We start from the raw sequence: 20,698 nt of genomic DNA, 5'->3' as shown, positions 1-20,698 counted from the left end.
AACAAATGTATTAAATTCTGAAATTAGGTGAACTACCAGTGTAACTCTGTCAATGTCTGCAGAGGCTGCCATAATGTCATTAACATTTTTTGTGAATGTGAATAATGAGTATGTATGTCAGTGTGTCAACTCATGTGGTGACATCAGGTGGACATGACACACATGTAATTATGCTCAGTTTTCAGCAGTCCTATGTCAGACACATCCTGTTGATTTCACTTCTTGTTTGTCAGTTTGATTGTATGCAATTTTTTTGTTGTGAGATTTTACATTTTTAACTGCATCCTTCAGGGCACTTAGTGATAGAGGGCGAAAATACATACTGACTGACAGAGCTAATTAATTTCGCTCTTTTCTCCATCTGCTGGATCCGTTTATTCAAAAACAATACCAGCACCTGCAGCCTGATGACACGCACGGAAACACACCAACACACATATTAATGTGCATTGACACAGATTTCATCACAGCTTGCAGACTGAGCATTGTGTGAGTTCGACAGATGCACAGGATGGAAATTAATACAAGTCTGTTTATTCAGACGCTACCACCATACTATACTGACAGATGTTCACTTTGTTATTGTGTCTCACTAAAGAAAATACATTTTACAGTGAAAAATACTGAAATGTCCCTGATCCACAAAGTGAGGAGATGACATACTAAAAGATGTGTCTTGAGTCACTGTGGAAAGGACAGAGGAGGGGAGTGCTGTCCTAATGCACTGTGTTAGACCAGGATAATGTCCCAATTTGGCACAAGCAAGTCAGCCGACATGTTATCCATAATTATGATAGTTTGTAATGTGGGTCAGTGGCAAATATAGATCACCACACAAACTCAGCTCTTACTCATCATCCTGGCAGATTTGTGTCACAATCAGTGAGTCTCACCGAGGCCAGAGTTGCGGGACAATGAAAGCTGCATCACAGCTGTTACCGAACTGACACAGAAGTCAAGTCACGAGAGAGCCGCAATTTCACCTCCATCTTCCTGCCATCAACATACAACACACATATAAAAATAGATGGGGTGAATGTGCGTAACTGCGTACTCTGTGTCAAATGATCAAGAGAAAAAGAGGGGAACGCCCAGCACAGTAACCTCTGTAAAATAAGTTACCCTTACCAGTTTCGGAGATGACAAGTTTTCCTCCATGAAATTCGTGAAACCTAAGAAAAAGTAGTGACCTCAAATTCTAAATCTGGGCACAGAGCCCCCCAATGCATTGTGAGCTGGTGCTGCCATCCCATTTTTGTGCTGCTCTTGTGATCTCCACAAAGGTCAAAGGCAGTTAAAAGAATTGAAAGAAGTGATTTGTGGAAACCGCAGGTAGTTCAACACCTTTCATCACACTTTAAGTGAGCTGCTGGGAGCAAAAATAGTCACTGCGTTTCAGCTGTGAACATTAAATCAATGGGATTCAATATTAGGATATTTCTATTTTATATTGTGGTAGGCTAACAAAGACGGCAATGTTGACTTAAATCCCAATAAATTGATCCAATAAATGGTCCATTCACCCAAATTACAAAAAAAATATATTTCTCCACCTCTCCAAAGTTTTCACAGAGGTTGAATCCAAAAGCCCTTGGTAACCCCCTTAATCCTTTATCTAGTCACCACGAGGCTCCTTGTAATCGTTTAAATACACTTGTTAAATGGATTACTGAAGCATTTGGTACAGACACTCATTTTCATCAGAGTATTAGTTCCATAACCCTGGTGGTATCTCAATCTTACATCTCTGATCTGATCGCATTTTGTACTGTGCTACTTACTGTAGCAAAGGTTGATTTCAGATGGTGAATGTGGTTATTATCCCCTTTTAAACATTGGTATGTAAGACATGAACTTCTATTTAGAAACCTATGGACAAAAGAGAGAATTGTTCAGCGTGCAAGAACCCAAACAAGTTACCTTATGAAATGAATAAAAGCAAAAAGACTGAAAAACCAATTTCAACAGGAACTATGCAATAGTTGCACCCTAATTAAATCATTTTGGAGTAATTGTGATGGTTAGATTACTTGTTATGAGGGAGAATGGAGCCTCTCTGTTGTCCACCTAGTGTCTATTGGCTGAAAACCAACCTTGCAAGATCAGCGCCTCCGACTCGGTGTCCCAGATCTCGTCTCATCAGTAACATGGATGACTTTATGGCACTTCAACACAAACACATCCTGTAATTCCCAATCTCTCGTTAACGCCACCCAGTTTGGTAGACATTGCTCTATGGAAGGGGTAGGCAACCTTTGTGACATGGAGTGCCAATTTGAAATTTTCTTGTCAATGAGTGTGCCACTACAATAAAACAATGTGACACAAAATACAAAAACAACATGCCCGACCCAGTTATGTTGTTTTTGTATACAGTATATGGATAGATAAAATCATTTAATATAGCCCACATCTAATCATATTTTGAAGATATTTTCTCATTATTTACAACACTGCTGAAACAGAGACTACAGTGCATCCAGAATATCAGTCAGAATGAAACAGTCACAACATTTCACAGACCTGGGCTGGACAATCTGGACACTGAGTGACAAACAAGCAGCCAATCATTTAACAGCTGTGTAGTTGGGTTGCAGCGTCATCGTCAGGTTTATTGATAACAGAACAGCTGGGGTGAGGACGTGAGGCTGAAGGAGAGATTAAAAGGGGACACGTAGCTCGTCAGTATGGTAACAGTGCGTCTGGCCCGACAATAAAGCAGCGGCGGCATTAATGACGCAGCGTCAGGCCGCTCACCGTCACTGAAACGCTTGATTGAATCTCTGATTAAATACGCAGAGCCGCGGGCGTCTTGCATTCCCCGCTGCAGCGACCCTGGGTTCGATTCCAACAGTGACGTGCGGTGACCTCTAGGACAGGGGAGGCAGACGATCACAGACGACGGGGGGGACGGGGGGCGGGGGTATTCGGCAAATCAGCTTATCACGCAAGAAAGTCACAACAAACAGGTTTTGCACAATGGTTTGCAAAATGTGTGCAACACCTTCTCATCACAATCCACGCCATCTAACGTTACAGTAACTTACACAGATCAGTTATTAAAACACAACTCATCAATAACAGGATCGCGACAATGGACCAGGACCACCACTCACATTACACAACAAACCGTTAAGAATGAGTCCACACTCAAACCGAAGCAACAATAATGTTAACTGTACTCAGCAAGCTATTATTACAAGGTTTACAACAGATATGACAGACAACCTGGGGTGTGTGCCTGTGTAAGAAAGAGAGGGAGGGAGGGAGAGAGAGAAAGTAACTACGTAAAAGCTGCTAGCTGTTAGCTACCGTAGCTCAGGCGTTGGTCTCCCGTCAGGTAAAAGCTGCTGTTTATTCCTCAAATGGAGCTCATGAAGTTGTCCTCTCTGGTACAGTTATCCACCACCACTGCAGTTGAATTAGCCGCTAAACTGCTGGACACCGTCTGTGTTTACAATTCATGAAAGCAACGTGAACGTATGTGCCGCTCACAGCGTAGCCTCTGCCTCCCTCCCCCTCCCTTGTCTCGCTCCAGCTGTCCTTTCAAAATAAAATGCACAGAAAGCCCGGGAAAAAAAAACTCTGACTCGTGAGCTGGTAGCGGTGTGCCAGCGTGCCAATGATTATGCCGCCGCGTGCCAACCATGGCACGCGTGCCTAAGGTTGCCGACCCCTGCTCTACGGATTGCCTTCTCGCCGGCTTTGTTGAAAACAAATGCACATGGCCGGGGGGGGAGGGTAGGCGGTGAGTTGTGTACCTGTTCTTTAATGTGACCGAGACTAAGAGACTACATCTTAGTAATTAGAAGCTCAAACCAAAAACATTTCTCTCTTGAATTTATCTTTTGGGACAGAACAAGGCTGTATCAGACAAAATGCCAAGTCACCAACTCAACCCTCAACTTTTCCATGAGTTAGATAACTCTTCCTCTACCTTTTCTCAAGCATTGTATCAGTAATAAAAGTTACAGTATGAGTTGTTCTTCTACTGTTATTGAACAATACAGAGAAATCATACTTAAAATAACTCGGTGATTATCCTTTGTGGTGGTCTTGCCTGTATTGACTGCCTTATTCTTTCTTCTAATTTACCTTCAAATAACAGACCAGAACACAGTGTGATTCCCTTTTTTCCTATATGCACTGGTGCCTCCATTACTGTGTGCTTAAGTAGGTCAGGGTGGACAGTTTTATAAGCCTCATCAGCAAGTCTAGTTTAGACGCCCCACAATGTGCTGCTGCTCTCACCAATTTGGTTATGCATCTTTCTTTCTTAATGACAAATATTGCAAAGGTAAGTTTCAAAAGGCAAGAAATCAAACGGTCACCCACAGAGTTTACTGAACATGTTACATGTAACCACAGTGATGTCAGATGAAAGCTGCCACAACTGCATGAGAGGGCTTTTAGTCCAGCAATCACAGTTTTTTTTTTTTTTTTTACTTAATAATGTTGACTGAATTACCTCCATCATGCAGGTCTGTGTGTGTGCCTGTGTGAATATGTCGTTCCGTGTGTGCCTGTGTGTCTTTTTTTTCCTTGATGAAAAAAATCTGTGTCAGTGTGTCACTTTCTGATCAGATATATGTAGGTCAGTATGTTGTGTGCGTGTGTTTATTTTTCTTCACAAGGATGACATACTGAGTAAAACAATTTTGAATTACATTTCTAAAAGTATTTTGTTTTGTTACAAATTTTTTATATTATTTATCACTAACTATAATACAATTTCAATCCTCTTTCTCTGGGATTCAAGAAGTTAATAATTGGGCTCAATCCATATGGAATTACATTTACATTTTATTTTCTGTAATATTTTTAGACATGGAAAAAAAAGAAAGAAAGAAAAAGATTTCTACCATGTTCTGTTGCCTCCTTCTCCACCTCTCCTGCTCACCACCATTACACACTCAACAGACAGTAACTGGCCTGTAGTGGCTTCTCCACCATGAAGTGGTCTAAATATTCATTATGTGCTGTGCTCTCAATATATATCCAACCTAACCCATCTGCTTCCATCTGTTCTTTTTGTTTTGTCCCTCTGTCTATAGCGGAGCCAGTCCTGTTGGACTTGTCCTGACAGCCATAGTAGCGGTGGCTTACAAAGTGGCGTTACGATTTGAGGGGTAAGTCTTCTTTTTTTTTAAATATATTTTTGGGGGCTTTTTCGCCTTTTAATTGATAGGATAGTAGAGAGAGAGACAGGAAATGGGAGAACAAAGTTGTCTCTGGTCATCTGTTAGTGTAGAAAATCATCAGGGGACCTTAAACCCTTCCCTGCGGAACTCCCAGTTTTGATCTACTCTCTCTTTTAACTCTACAAGTCTTCATACACTCCCTTCTGTTCATCCATTCTGTTGATACAGATCTTGGGTCAACATACAATTACTCTATATAATTCTTTTAAATACTTACATGTGTAATCTGTGTCTTTATTCAGTTGATTATTAATTGGATTGCACTCTATCTTTGTTTTCCTGAGTTACATGTAAATCAGCGTATGCCCTGATCTAGCTCAGGGGGCTATGAGACGTGAGCGATAATGCATATAATGAACTGACACTATACTGTATATACAAGATTTAATTAAGTTGAATTAAATGCTTTGCTATTTTTTCCTCCAAGTCTGAAAGTGTGAATGTGTCTTGCTGACTGACTGAGTGATGAAATTACACCAATGGTCAGTCAAATGCCTTGTGACTGAGAAATGAAGATAGATATGGTCAGCAAGCCAAGTGTGGGAGTCCTGAATTAAAGTGATATGAATTCCTCAGTGGTGTTAACAGGCAGTGTTACCAACTTAGCTCCTTGGTCTCGAGAATTACTGAATTGTCAGACTCTTAAGCGTCTTTTTGTACTTAGTCTAGTGACATATTTGAGCAAAGCTTAGTAAAAACACAATTTACAGAATGTGTAATTTGTATCACACCAAATCATAATATACATTATCCAAGGGCACTTTGCATAGTATAGTTCAATAGTGTTTCAGTCACTATTTAATACTTTTACCATTGTCTGACAACAGAAACTGGAAAACATTAATAAGAACAGTTTTATTTTTAATTCAGTTATATCAGAATACTGTATATGCGAGCACAGAAGGGGATAACACATAGTACATAATACATAACTGGACCATCTTACACTACACAGAAGGCTAATATGACACGCTGATGTTATGAATATGATGATTAGAGTATTGCGTCACCCAGTGACATAGTGACTTTTGGAGCAGGCTTTTCCATTGAAAGTATTCACAGCAGTTCCACAGAAGTCCTCAGCTACATCCTAACTTGCACACATTGCTAATACATGACCCAGCCATGCAATGCATGATTGATGTGACTGATTCAGTAAATACCAGTTCTATTTTAACAATTCCATTGTAGAACACAAGCTTATTCGTTCATACTTCTGTTGGGCTCTAGAGGTTGGGTTCAGGTTACCCATGTACATTGGTAAATGTGGACCTGCCATTCAAACACAAGTTAATAAGGTCACCTGGGTAGAATAATAAGCTACCATTCTACTCCCACCCCGACATCCTCCACCTCTTCCTCTCTTGTGTTTTCTTCTCAAACGTCACCTCCATTCATTAGTTCTGCGAAAAGCTGAATTGAAGGAAAAAAAGAAGTTAAATACATGGTGCGATTTCTCTCTTTCTTTCTTTCTTTTTCCTTTCTTCCTTTCTTTCTTTCTTTCTTTCTTTCTTTCACATGTTAAAAAGCCTTGTTGGCTTTTTTTTCCCTCTGTCTGATCCTCCTCCTCCTGCGAATCGATGATAAGACTTTTAAAAAACAAAAAAGGGAAAATTGACTGACCTACTTCTGGACATCTCCGTAGACACACGCATATGGAACAAACACTCCCACGGAAACACACAAACATGCTGTTGCTGCATAAGCCAGTCACAAATGAGGCAGAGCTCAGGCGTGGAAGCCATTGATATGTCCACTTACTCAGAGCCCCACTGTGTGTCTCATCTCCAGCAGGTGAGGTCATGTTTGCATGAGTAGGTGTTAGCAGCTGTCCTTGGCGTTAGATGTGTGAAGGATCTATAGCACCATAACAAACAAATAAATACTCCACTTTGTTCAAACTTATACAGCAACATCATATTTCGATCTCCATAATAGGAACACAACAGAGTGTTCACCTTGATAGTTGTTAGCAGTGGAAATTGATAAATTGATTTGGTCATAAGACAACTGACCTACATTTATAATATAAATCAAAGCACAGACACTGGATAATTAGTGTTTGTCAGCAAATGACATCTGACGAGCCCATGTTAGCCACCCACGCCTGGCCTCTCGAATTTATTCTGGTTTTCTATTCACATCTCGCCACCTTTATTTCTGCTGCGATAAAAATCACCCAGTGTTTGCAGGGAAAGGTTCAGCCATCTTTGTTTAGCTAGGTGGGAGTGGGCTCATTTGCCCAATGAGCGAAAAGGCGGGGGGGGGGACAATCACATTAGACTTGAATAGGAAAAGAGAGTTCAGCCTCAGCAGTGTCAGAAGCATGCTTTTCTGAAAATGTCTCGTATTAACACACACTGTGAATGAGAGCGCAGGTGCACATGTCACTCCAGTGGTTTCCAGCGGCGCCGAACACCAATTGTGTCATTTAGCCCCAACCTGTGAATTGAAGGGAAGGCAGCTGCCAGATTTTACCACACGCTGGGAAGAGATTTCATATTCTATATTTATCTTTTGCCTCTGGCGAAGGTTCTGAATGATCTCATTTAGTTAAACTACGTGAAAGTAGCAATGTGTCCGGTTGGATATTACCTCATACAGTGACTTGGATGAGTAAAAAGCGATAGTGGAATAGATACCGGAGCCATACAGAGAATTATATCTTTTTTTTAAATTAGTTCATAATAACCATATGACACAACGTGAGATGGAGTGGTAAACGCTGACACCATATAATGATCCTAATACGCTTCCACCATCAAATCCATAGAGTACACTAACAGGAAGCTGCTTCTAGCTATTTTGGTCTCTTGAGGCTTGACGTCTTCAAGTGCCTTCATGAGGACTGATCTATTTATAGCTATTAATAATAATTCTATGTTATTTACTTCAACTTACTCCACCCTCTAGTTGGTGCCTTTCCATCAACAAGAGATTGCCTGTAAGTGAGTATGGTTTACATACACACCAGAGTTCTGCTTAAATAACATTTGGGATGTGAAATAGAGCAGAAGAAACTTTCTGACATGATCCAGATTACTGATATACAAGAGACTCCTGGAGAAAGTCCATGTCACCTCATAGTAAAGACATAGAAAATATTGGTAGGCCTATCTCACTTTAAGATCAGACCAAGATCAGTTCTACATTTTAATGAACAGAGCATAAATCCAGAAAATGTAACACAAATCAGTGTTTTTTTCTGATGCCTTTGTATAATCCTTTGTCCACAATAGTGTCATATCATGTTTTGTAAACCAGAGACAGAGCTTTAAACTATGCAGAATTGTTTGCACAGGATTTACACAAACTCCACTCAACACGCTGTGCTCAGTGCTTTATCCAGGCATTTGCACAAGCTGTCATTCTCAAGTAAACATCAAGCAGTTAGCCTGCTGCTGATTGACATGTAGCAAGTGTGTTAGCTTGGAGAATTGTATGCATTGCATGAGACAGTGCATTATAAATGTCCAGGGCAGTCATAAAGAAGCTAAGCTATGGTGAAGTAGCACACCCTGACTGGCTACTGCATTTGAGACGAGCTGACCAATTAGAGTAGCTCATCAGCTACTGTACTTTCAGGTTTTCAAAACATGTCTTCCTCTTCTTTGGCTCCTCCAGCTGAGGGCACCCTACACACATGCTCAGCTCACCTGTGCATACAAACGACCCTGATTGCAAAAGCACCATTAATTGTGCATCAGAGAACTCCCTTACAAAAATAAATGAGGGTGAACACATTGAAACTCCCACACCTGGGGGTGACCTCACATTTTATGCAAGCACACACGTATATAATTAATACACACAATAATTTTTTTTACCAGGATGGGGACATAGAATTACATGCATGATGGCATAAATGCAGCATTTCTGCCGCTAAGTTCTGTATCTTACCAATGAAGGAGTAAGCCTTCTCTAGCTTTTCAAAAGATTGACTGCGTCTTTACCATGGTAGCTAACTGTTAGCATACTGACCGTTCTGTTCAGTCAGACGGAGCCAACAGTGTCATAGCCTGTGACTCAAACCTTGGGGTGAGGTTTAAAATCTGGACACCCCAAATGACTCAACACAAAGAGCCCATTAGGGCTGGTAGGTCTTTTGTGAAGTCAGTCTATGGCACAGGGGACTGGGAGGAGCGGCCAAAGAGTGTATGTCCTTGCTTTTCACTCTGGGGGTGGACATTACTTTTTTTTTTACACTTTTACATTATATGCTACCGCTTTTTTGCTGGAAGAATCAATTGGACAGGTAAGCTTACATAATGCCCCTTTAAATCATGCAAAAGTTTGGACACCCCTGGTCAAAATTTCTGTTTGGAGAGTTCAGCATGTTGAAGATTAAAGATCTCCAAAAGGAATAAAGTTGCAGATGACACATTCCCCATATTATTATTATTTTTTATTATTTTCATCTTTTACATTTTCAAAATGACAGAAAAGTAAAAGTTTGGCCACCCTGCATAGTTAATATCTAGTAGCCCCCCCTTAGGAAACTATCAAAGAGTGTCTTTTGGAGATCATTCATCTTCCACTTGCTCAACTGTTCATATCAACAGAAATTTTGTTCAGGGGTACCCAAACTTTTGCCACTGTATGTGTATGTGCATTGTTTCAGAATCAATTGTTTTCTCTCTTGGCTCCACCTTACAGTAGTTGTAACTGTTTCCTGGTACAGCTGTTAGTTTGATGTAGTGGCCAGCTTTGCAAAACTGCATGTGCATCCAAGTGCAGCAGAGTTGAGGGACATGCAGAGACATAAGGCTTTCTCCTATCATACACACACATACAGTATGATACATACACAGACCGTCTCACGGTTCAACACACACGCGCACACATTCGCTCCTGGCACAGAGTGGTACGGCGATCCAGCCTCTGATTTATTGTCCCATTATATGTTTGTTCTGCTGTATTTACAGACCATTCACTGAACAGATCTATGAGGAGAGGAGTCAGCGCCGCAAATAATCGCTTCCCAGACATTTCCTGCCGCTGGTGTGGACGAGGATTCCCGTCCTTGTCATGTGGACTGACAGATGGACTTATCAACAGACAGACTTCTCAGCGGCTAATCCACCTCCAGCGAGGACACAAAGGAAAACTTCACACTGCTGCTCCAAATGTTCCTCTTCTCCTTGACTTTAAACTCTACTGAATGTGGAAGCTCTTTTGTGTGTTCCTTGTGATGTGTGACATACTTTATTAGATGTCAAGTTAGTGTGATATTTTACACATGACAGTATTGATACCACTTTTATATAGGAGAACTCCCTCTATTTGAGGAGTTGGGCTTCAGAGCTGAAAAATATTGTATACAGCCTCTTGTGTCACAAGAAAGAGCTGTGTGACATTTAAAACTGTGAACATCCTCATGGTGTATTTATATGTGAGTATAAACACTTTTTGACCTATACAGGCTTTGTTCTTTTTTATAGGGGCTCCATTTCAAGCTGTCAACAAGATGTACAGGGAAGTAACTGAGAGATTGCCTTTCATTATGGCCATAAGTTCTCCATTGATTACAAATGTGAGATTTCATATACAAATATTCATTTTAAATGCAATTATTCACCCCCACCATGATTCCATTTCATGTCAACACACATCCACACATACAAAAGTTATACCAGCGCTGACTTCACACACCTATGCAAATCATTCCAGACTGAATAACACAGTGTTTGGTGATGTTCTGTCGATTGATGTGGTGTTTTTTCAATGTAATAAAAGAAGGAGAAGAAGGAGCCCCGATGTAAAGAACTTGTTCTTTGTGTCTGGAGAAATCAAGACAAACTAATGGAAGCACTTAAGGTGACACTTTGCATATCTGCCTCTTAGATGCCAATGTGTGTGGGAAGGCACCAGCGCATGATTATTCTTCTCTTCGGTGACTCAGGGAAATTAGGACTGATCTACTTCTTTGATCGCAGCCAGCAGTAATGGACTGTAACAACTAATGCAGCTCCCCTTATAAAGCATTTGATTGGTTTGTGATTAAGTAGCTACAGTGTGCTTAATAATGATATCTAGTGTGAGTGATGCACAGGATTCTGTTTTACTTTTATCAAGTTTAGGCCCATATCTTCTTGGCATACTTTTAAGTTAGGTAAGATAAGACTTTAAAAGACTTAAATCATCAGATCCAGATTTTAAGATGTTTTCAGGACTTTTTTTCTGCAGGTAGCCCAGAGAAAGTTTAGATCCCAAATGCAGACCTCCAGCTTTGCCCGACCCCCCTCCACCCTGATGTCCTAGTTGGTCTCAATCCCAGTGGGCCCCCCTCCTTCTTTCCAGGTCTCAATTCACACCAGCAATGGGCTGCAACCAAAGAGTGAATATTCGTCCAGACAGGAGCCAGGCACAGGAAGCTACTGCTGCACCATACCTGGGTGTTAAAAGCATGAAACATCCAGACCCGAGGGTGGAAACAAGGCTCAGACATTTCCCCGGTAACAACACCCCCACCTGAGCCGGTGGAACCTGCTACTTCCTGTCGTCGCGGCCTCCTCCTCACCTAAGGTTAGCACGGTTGGGATGATTCATCACCACCTCAACAGGGACGTGATCACAGTTTCATTCTCTGTCACTTCACAGTGTAGGTACAGACAAAAGTATGTCAGCAACAGTGAGGTTGATTATCCTGGCATTTTGTGATAATGATTGTGGTCTCCAGACAATGTGTCCCACTGACTGTGATGATCATCCAGAGTTTCCTCTAGCACCACTCTGAGGTTAACATTTTTGTTCTTTAGTGCTTGTTGGCTAAAAAGGGAAAAGGATGCGAAGGACGTGTTTCCTGTGGCAGCCTTTTCTCCAGTAGCTCCAGTCCAGAAGATCAAAAATCAAAAAAACATATGAACAACTCTTTATGATTTAAGTTTTTTTTTTTTTTAATTGGACAGTACATAAATAAACAATTAAAAATGTGAATTTTTGAGATTGTAGCTACATGGCTAATTTCCACGTCGTGTTCCATTGCAGGTAGCTACTGGATAAAAAAACACAGACAGATTCAGAGTAAGCCAGACAAAATTACAACAGACCATTAAAAGTAGAACAATATGGACTAGGAGTTGGTGATTAATCAACAAGAAGAATATAAAGTGCTGAATTGCTAGATTGCATTTGCAAAATGTCCATTGTAAAGTGCTAAATGGTATTTCAAGATACCCACAATTTGTAAATGGTGCCCCAACAAAAGTCCCACAGACAGACATACAGTTTAAACAGGGTTGTAATCACAGAACTGGTTTTCCAGTAGTCATGTTTTAAGCTGTTTGGAGAATTATGTCATAGACGGTAATTCACGTAATGTACTCGGTATTAAAGGGATATTCCAACATTTTGGCAAATTCGCCTATTGCCATAATGCCTGTAGTCTTAGGAAATTACCTTTCATTGTCGGTGCAAGCTGCTTTTAGATTGGCGGGGCAGAGATGTGAGCTGCTCAGCTAACCACATTTCCCTCATCAAACTAAATACACAATCCAACAACCCGCCTCTGCCCCACCGATTTAAAAACAGCTTTAAAGAAAATGAACCTACTCCTAAAACTATAGGAATTAGGCGAATTTGCCAAAATGTTGGAATACCTCTTTAAGTTCCAGGTTTGAGATAGTCAGTAGGGTACTATACAGTCACTCCGAGAGCCCGCTTTGGTTGATCTGTTAAGAGTTTTTGTTGTTGTTGTTGTTGTTTTGTTTGTTTTTTTGACAAAATCTTGTAGTGGAGGCTGATCTTGACAAATTTTATTGACGTAGTAAGAGACAAGTCAGTGTATTTTTCATTGTTTTCCCTGTTAATTCGCTTACATTTGAACCCATTTTGTATTTGACAAAAAACGTGTTCCATACTGTATGGTGTAAATGTAAAAACCTCATTGTCAGACATGTTTGACATTTCAGCACTGCCGCTACTTCACATTTTATTTGCCCAATATTTATACTTATACAATAAAATGTGGGCCAACAAAAATAATATCACACTGTTTACAAATCATTCACAAAGCATGTCATTCATTCATTTTTCACGGTCATGAGTAAACCTTCATCAAGGAGTAGCCCGTGTTTGGCAGTGGAGAAGCCATTGTTGTAGCACCGAGCCATCATCCTGTCTTGTCCATTGTCAAACGAGCAGAGCACAAACTGCAGTGTGACTCCGGTGGTCTTCGTCAGCCTCCTCACTATCTCTTTTATTAGTCACACACCGGAACTGTGACACCAGATCTGCTTCTTTCTGGGTTGAGTGCAGGGGGCAATTTTATAAAACAGAATTAAATAAAATGGGAGAAAACTACAATGGACCTTACGCAAGAGTTTCTGTTGTCACCGTTTGTCTGCAGCTTTTTAAGAGGTCAAACAGTGTCAGCGCTGGAATTATGAAGGTGTCACCTGAACACAACAAAGACAACACACCCGCAAAGAAAGGAAGTATGGAAATAATCAAATATTATATACAAATATACAGTGCTGCTTTAAAGTTTGTGAACCCTCCAAAGATGGTGCCTGTGATTGTGGCCAAATCATTCAATTTTGGCTCGACTGTCCAGAGAATTGACTTCCAGAAGGCTTCTGGTTTGTCCAAGTGCTCAGTGGCAAACGGACGACTTTGTTCTTTCTTGAGAGCAGAGGATTCCTTCTGGCAACTCTCCCAGGAATAACATGCCTATTCATTTTTTTACTAATTTTGCAACTCTCTGGACATGATCTGTGTGTTGTCCTTTACTGATTTTCTTCTAGTGCGTTTTGGTGAAAGTTAGATGCTGAGTGCCCTCCATGTGTAAATGATTTGTTAACTAAACTTCTCCTAAGGATGTCGTTGTTTGGTCTGCTTAATTAATTACTAGTCTATTACCTATTTGACTTTACCAATGCAGCTGGGGTTCACTTATTTTTGCACATACTCTGATTCCATGTTTCATGTAGACAGACTTTATTATTGCCATTAGGACAGCGACATTGGTCACAATTCCAAGTGCAAAAAGAATAAATACAACAGCAATAAAATAATAGATAAAAAAAAAAATATATATATATATATATGCACACATGTACCCTGTAATCTATACTCATACTCATGTACTCTCCTGACCACTCACACAGTTCCCTCAAAACAAGTACATGGGATTGATGAACCTGACATTTCATATTTGAACATCATATTTGCTACGGTATATTAAAGCGCTGAAAATGTGGAAATGTGTTCATTATAATTCCTATTAGTATTTCTTATTATTGCTATTTTTACAATTTGTCACTTTTTGTTTCTCACTTTCTGTTTTTTCACCAATATAATGAAAGAAAGAAAGAAAAAGGGACACATTTCCTTTGCATGACTACAGACTAAATTCTCTACATTCTAAAGACAGTGAATATAACATGAAACGTGCTTTTGTCTCTTCTTTCTCTTTGCCCTTCATCATCCTCCAAGAGTCCGTTTTGACTTTCTTCTCCCTACTAATCTAAGATGATGCCCAAGTGGACACCAAGAGCAGCAATTCCAGTGAGTGTTCTCAAAAAAGACTCCTTTCTCACAAGCGCTCATTTGCATCAGAAACGGGACCAAGGCCTGAAACACTTCTCATACCCGATTGGTTTCAGAGACAAACAGCTAGATAGTGCTGACCACTTGGCAGCATTTACACGAGCAGCCGAGGATATATCATGCATTTTCATGTCTCTATACGCTCTCCACTTAATGCCTGCAGGTACTTGACCTAAAATTATAGAGTGCATGCACATGAATGTAGCATTCGATGATATGATGAGAGATAAACAAGAGAACACAAGTGGATTCAAGTTGGGGTAAAGGAAGACGAAGACAACAACATATAAAACCAATGGATAACAGTGCTCCAGTTTTACAAAGTAACTCTCCCATGTTTCCCTGCTGTAAACTGCTCATCTGTCTGTCAGACCACAGTCTTATCGCTTTCTTCCTGTTTATATAACACAGACAAAGGTTGGATGTTTGCTCACAGATGCTTCAAAACTGGTCATATAAGAAATTATTTACAATTAGCACTGTGAGATTTTACATCAGAACTTTTTTTAACGTTTGTTTGAAAAGTAGGTCAGAGTCATCAAGCAACATCCACCTTGATCGCTTCTTTTTTTAAATTCCTTTCACTGATCCGTCAGCCTAATTCTTTACAATTAAACCACTCTCAGCGGTGATGGCGGGCCGCTTGGTTCATTATGCGCCACCATACAAAGAAATAAAAGACAGAAGAAGCGAGTAAAATAGCGCATCTGGAGTTTGGCTGTGTAGCTGTTCGGAACAAAAACAGCAGCTGCGGCAAAGACAGGCAGAAGTTGTCACTTTAAATCAGGCTACAATTATCTTTATAAGACAATGAGGTTGTTTTTTGTTTACAGCTGTTGCTCCGGTAATGACTGCAGGGCCAGATTTTGAAGCATGTCTCATCACTTACAGTATATCTCCCAGGGTAAACCTTGTTGCTGTCTGGTTTAGAGGCTGCGGGATAATTGTAATTGAGGTAACCTTTGAGTATTTGCAGAGGAAGCGTAATCGCAGCACGGCTCTCTCAAGCAATCAGCCAAAAGTGGGTGGGAAAAAAAAGAAATGGATGCTCTCAGAAACATGCACTGATGCTCCGAAGCTAAGCAGTTTAAAATCAATTTGAATCCACTTTGCACAACAGAATGTCTTCAGATAAACCTTCTTCAGCAGGATGACTGTGTATTTTTATCAATGTGTTTTTTGTGTCTTTATAATTATATTGATTATACAGGAAATAGCAGGACATACTGTAGTTCTTACTGTGCCACATCCCAGTTGATGTGTTGCCATGTTAGGAGTGCGGCTCTAGGAATGGGAATCTCATCGACTGCTGTGACGGTTGGTCCACTTTGGTCCAGATTGATGGGCTGTCATGAAATTTGGTACACACTGTCCGCACTGGATGACTTTTAAAAGCTTTAGGTGAATCTGCAATTCCATTATCAGCAGGATCATTAAGTCAGACGTTGTCCTGTGAAGGTGCTCAGTCATCAAGGTCGTTGGTCTTTGGGGAAAGTTGAATCTAGGTCAACTGGGCTTGGTTTTAGAATTCAAGATTCAAAACCGAGTCGACCTAGATTCAACTCTCAGGGAAGTCACATGGCGTTTGAGTCCATTTGTCTGAGGCTGCTGTCTGCTGGGTTGTGACTCACACTAGAAAACCCACATTAGCATCTGCCTCAGTAGGACCATGATGGGTTTTAGTACAAATTAGCAAATGTTAACAGTTAGTCTAATAGTCCTCTATGGTAAACATGACATATTTGAGTGTGTTTGCATAAGTTTAACACATTACTGTCCAGCTCCCATCTCTCCTCAAGATACGTGCACAGTTGCACAAAAACACACACACCTACAGTACAGTGGACATGCACACTATATGCAAGCATTATACAAAAACATGAGACTTTCACAACAACACAACAACATACACTTGAATAAAGCAATGCATTGGTTTCACAGTGTGCGAGACAGCAGGATTTCGGCCCAACACAGAGTGACGATTTTAATTAGATATAATAATATTTAAATGTCAAAAGTTCAGTTAAATGACTGACAATCTAAAGCCTAAAATCAAAAGTGTGTGTCCTTGCACAAACAGAAGCCACATAAAGATTTTGATATCTGCGGTTAATGTAAAGCTGAAGCACCCAATTCATTTGGATGGATGCACAGATGTGCAAAAAAAAAAAAAAACATCAATTATTATTTTATTGGGGATTATCTGGCAAAAATCGTTCTTATCTAGGACCTACTGCCAACAAATAGCCTCTTGTAAAAAGTGGCCAAGTGCTCATTTTGAGCTTTGGGTTTGTTACCTTTAAACAGTGCCAGTCTCTAGTCTCTGTAGTAAGCTAAAATGCCCTAATTGGCAAAAAAGTACAGTTTCTAAATTCATTTTAAAACAAAATCTAAAAATACCCCCTTCCATCTGCTGGAACAGTCTGCCCATTGACTGTAATTCTGGAAATATAAAGGTTATAAAAAAGTTATTGCTGCCTTGCCTACATCTGTATATTTCTACTAGATTTATATGTAATTTGTCATACTGTTTATGACCACCTGTTGGAATGGACAGCTGTGAACTTCAATGTGTGTGAATGAACAGTGCGGGTGCATTTGCTTGTGGATTAAAAGCAGCCACAGCACAGGTTGGTTACAAAGCCAACATGAAGGCATCATCTGTATTTCTGAATCGTTTCATGCCACGTTTTTTTGCTGAATTCACGAACTCGACTTCCACAGCTGATGAGTCCGTATCTGTGACTTCTTTTTATGAGCCACCTGGTAAAAAAAAAATTCCTATTTGCTCACTTTCTGCAACATTTGTTTTTCCACTCTCCTCCTGCGCTTCCTCTTCCTCTGCTGTATACTACACCACACCAGTCCCTCCATGCTGTGTCATTATCTATCAGTCAGCCAAAACCATGACTACTGTCTTCACATGGGGGTGGGAGGAAGGACCGCTCAGACAAGACAGGGATGAATTTTCTGTACTCTCTCCCCCAAAGTTGACGTCTCATTGTTGCATCTTTTTGTTTCAGATCTGCGAAAAGCATCTTGCTTGTTTTTTGTCGAATCATGTTTTTATGCATGATTCTTGCCTTCTGTGTCTGTCACTGTGGGTACATTAGGTAACACATTGGTGTAATCAGATATCCACACACACACACTCTCTTTCCCCGTCCACTGCCCCAAGTTAAGAGAGGCTTTGAGCAGGCTGAGCAGCGGCATTCACCGACTCTGTGACGCACATTCTGTAGTTTGTTAACCCGACCCAGCTCTAACACAGACAATACGCTCACTGATTATCCCAGATCTGAAAGCCCCAGGGTGCAGTCACACTTAACATGGGAGTTTTCTCTGATAAGAAAAAGGAATGAGGAGTATTTATGTATGTTTGCTGCTCTGTTTATTTCGGATCACAGAGACCAGTTTAGTTAAAGTGCCTTCATACAGTTCAATGCTCATTTCGTGACCTTTGAGGGAATAATTCATCCTTGTGTTGAAGGCTCTGTGGTGCTTAAAGTGGCACAAAGACAGAGAAAGTCTTATAAGTTCAAACAAAGGCACAAACAGAGACATCACACAAAAAACCCATAGAAATCCTGAGATCATAATTTTGTACACATAAAATAATATTATCAGCCAAATGTAGTCATCAATAACTTCTTTATAGAGCTGCTTTTTATGTGATGTATCATCTACAGATCCGTGTATGTGTGTGTTTCCACATGGCTGTTTCTTCTAATTATTCTTATATTGAAGCATTGTTGTCCTTTTTCAACCAATCATTGCTTTTGGTGTGTTTGTCGAAGCACGTTGTAACTGTCTTCTTATTATGTGCAATATAAAGTTTAAGTGACCACTATGCAAAACTGGGTCATTTTATATTCCCCCCTTATGTAGATTGGCTGGGGGACGTGTACATGTCTGTGCTCAGGGGCCTATTGTTCTATAACCCTCAAAACTGGGGTTTCGAGGGTTATAAAACAACACTGGTCAGCTGCTTCATATGTGCTTCCACATCACTGGTCATTTCACTACGTCCTCTTGCACCAAGGAAAATAAACTCTTGCATGACAAAATCCATCTCTAAAATATTCAACTCACTGTGTTGCATTAAAAGTGAGACACAGTGTTTGAATAACAGCAAAAGCATCTGCATCTTATGTACAAGAAACTCAAATGATGATCACTGTCAAATATCCAACAGACTGTTAGACTGTTAGACTGTTAGACTGTTAGACGTCTTAAACCAGAACATTTCATCACAATAAGAGAAAGTTATTCTACAGGTTTATGAACAAGCATCATTAAGTCTCTTTATTTGACTTGGGCACCGGCAGAAAAAAACAATCATTTCATAGTGAATTGATTGTTCAGGTTTTGTACTGATCTTTGAAATAAGTGCAGCATTGGTTACCATGGCGATCAACCACTTTGCCCCCCATATAGCTGGCTAACATACCACTCTCTCTTACTCACATTAACACACATCATACCATATTTAAGAAGTCCATAAATCCTGAGCTGCTGCAGGTCGCACTGCTGCTGTTAGCCGAGCTGTTTCATTCATTAACTCACTGCCTCCATGTTGAAGTGTAACCTAACTACACCTGACTGAATGAACCACATGAAAGCAACACACGCTCACAGCAAGTTTGAATCAACTGCTTCCTGTCTCCAATGCAGTTTGCACATCGCCATTCAGTTTTATGAGGGCAAAGTGAAAAGAAATAACACCTACACACACACACACACACACACACACACACACACACACACACACACACACATACACTGTTCACTACAGATGAATAACCATTTCTACTGACAGTTTCATGACTTTTTGCATTTGCCAATTGTTAATTTGAAAATAAATAAATAAATAAATACACTCCTTTCTTGAAGCCTGTCAACTAAGCAGATACACTCTGCGCAAATGCACACAATACACACACAGAGACACGCTGAGATTTGAAGTCATGTCATTCATGTGGGTAAGATTGTAGCCTGAGTGCCCCCTTTTGGTCACTATGGTAAATGCAGCATCTCGATCCTCGGCGCCTCAGGTGGAAGCTGGTACAGACTCCTTCTGCCTGGCGATATGAATAAATCAGTGGAGCAGTTACTGAGGATGTGAATGACTAAATGAATGAATGACACTGTGCATATAAGGACGAAGGGGTGGACGTGTGTGTATGTGTGTTTTTTTTCTCTTTTTCATATTCTCCTTTTGCAAACATGAAAATACACCAAACTGTACACATCTAAAATCTTAAGAATATAAAAAATAAAGGCAGATTCATGATTGAGGACAAGTGAAAAACAGAATGAAGGAGTGGAGGAGCGGGATGGATTGATGATGAATCAAACCCCATGGCCTTCTTCTTTGCGGTCACTAGATCACACACCTGTGGGAGATTTTGGAGCAGTGTGTTAGACAGGCTCTCTACCAACATGAGGCAATGTCTTTTCGAGGAATTGTCTTCATCTTGTAGAGTCAACACCGCCACACTGCAGCTGGTCTAGTGGCACGTGGGAGGCTCAAAATGTTGTGTTTTATTTTGTTATTATTTATTTAATCCTTTAAACGTGCCCATTATGTTAATGTCTGGAATGTGCACAGTAGCCTACAAGAGAAAACACTGGAAATGGTTCACAAAGTACCAAAACCAGGTTAAATACAGGAAGCGGCGTCAGTTATTAACTCTGTGGAAGTCATTATTGTTGATGTTACGCACAGCGTCCGCTGCACTGGCCCGGTACGGTGGCCTGTTTTAGGGGGGGTCAGTCTGTCCTGTCTAGCCTTCAGTAGAAATTACAGTGTGACGCACCAGTGGGAGTTCAGTTTTGCTTGTCCCGGCTCTCACTGTAGCGCCCAGTTCCAGCTCACTATAGGGCGTGACGTGTACAGGAGGAGGAGTCCACCGCGCGCTTAAATACAAGACTGGAGTCCGCTATCC

The 20,698-nt window shown here is 40.5% G+C and overlaps 1 protein-coding gene across 1 annotated transcript in view; it reads left to right on the top strand.

Moving 5' to 3' along the window:
* Positions 1-10,951, top strand: part of pemt (phosphatidylethanolamine N-methyltransferase) — an 80,341-nt gene extending 69,390 nt beyond the window's left edge. Inside the window, exons 6-7 of the mRNA XM_085761674.1 lie at positions 5,055-5,129; positions 10,127-10,951. Of these exons, the coding sequence (XP_085617800.1) occupies positions 5,055-5,129; positions 10,127-10,175 (124 nt within the window). The 3' untranslated portion in view covers positions 10,176-10,951. The remainder of the gene's footprint in view (positions 1-5,054; positions 5,130-10,126) is intronic.
* Positions 10,952-20,698: the final 9,747 nt, after the last annotated feature.

This window comes from Trachurus japonicus, chromosome 19 (genome assembly GCF_045865225.1).
Source record: "Trachurus japonicus isolate A0001 chromosome 19, Traja_1.0".
In the NCBI taxonomy this organism is placed as follows: Eukaryota; Metazoa; Chordata; class Actinopteri; order Carangiformes; family Carangidae; genus Trachurus; species Trachurus japonicus.
Note: the sequence above shows the minus strand (reverse complement) of the source record. Positions and strands in the feature narration are given on the sequence as shown.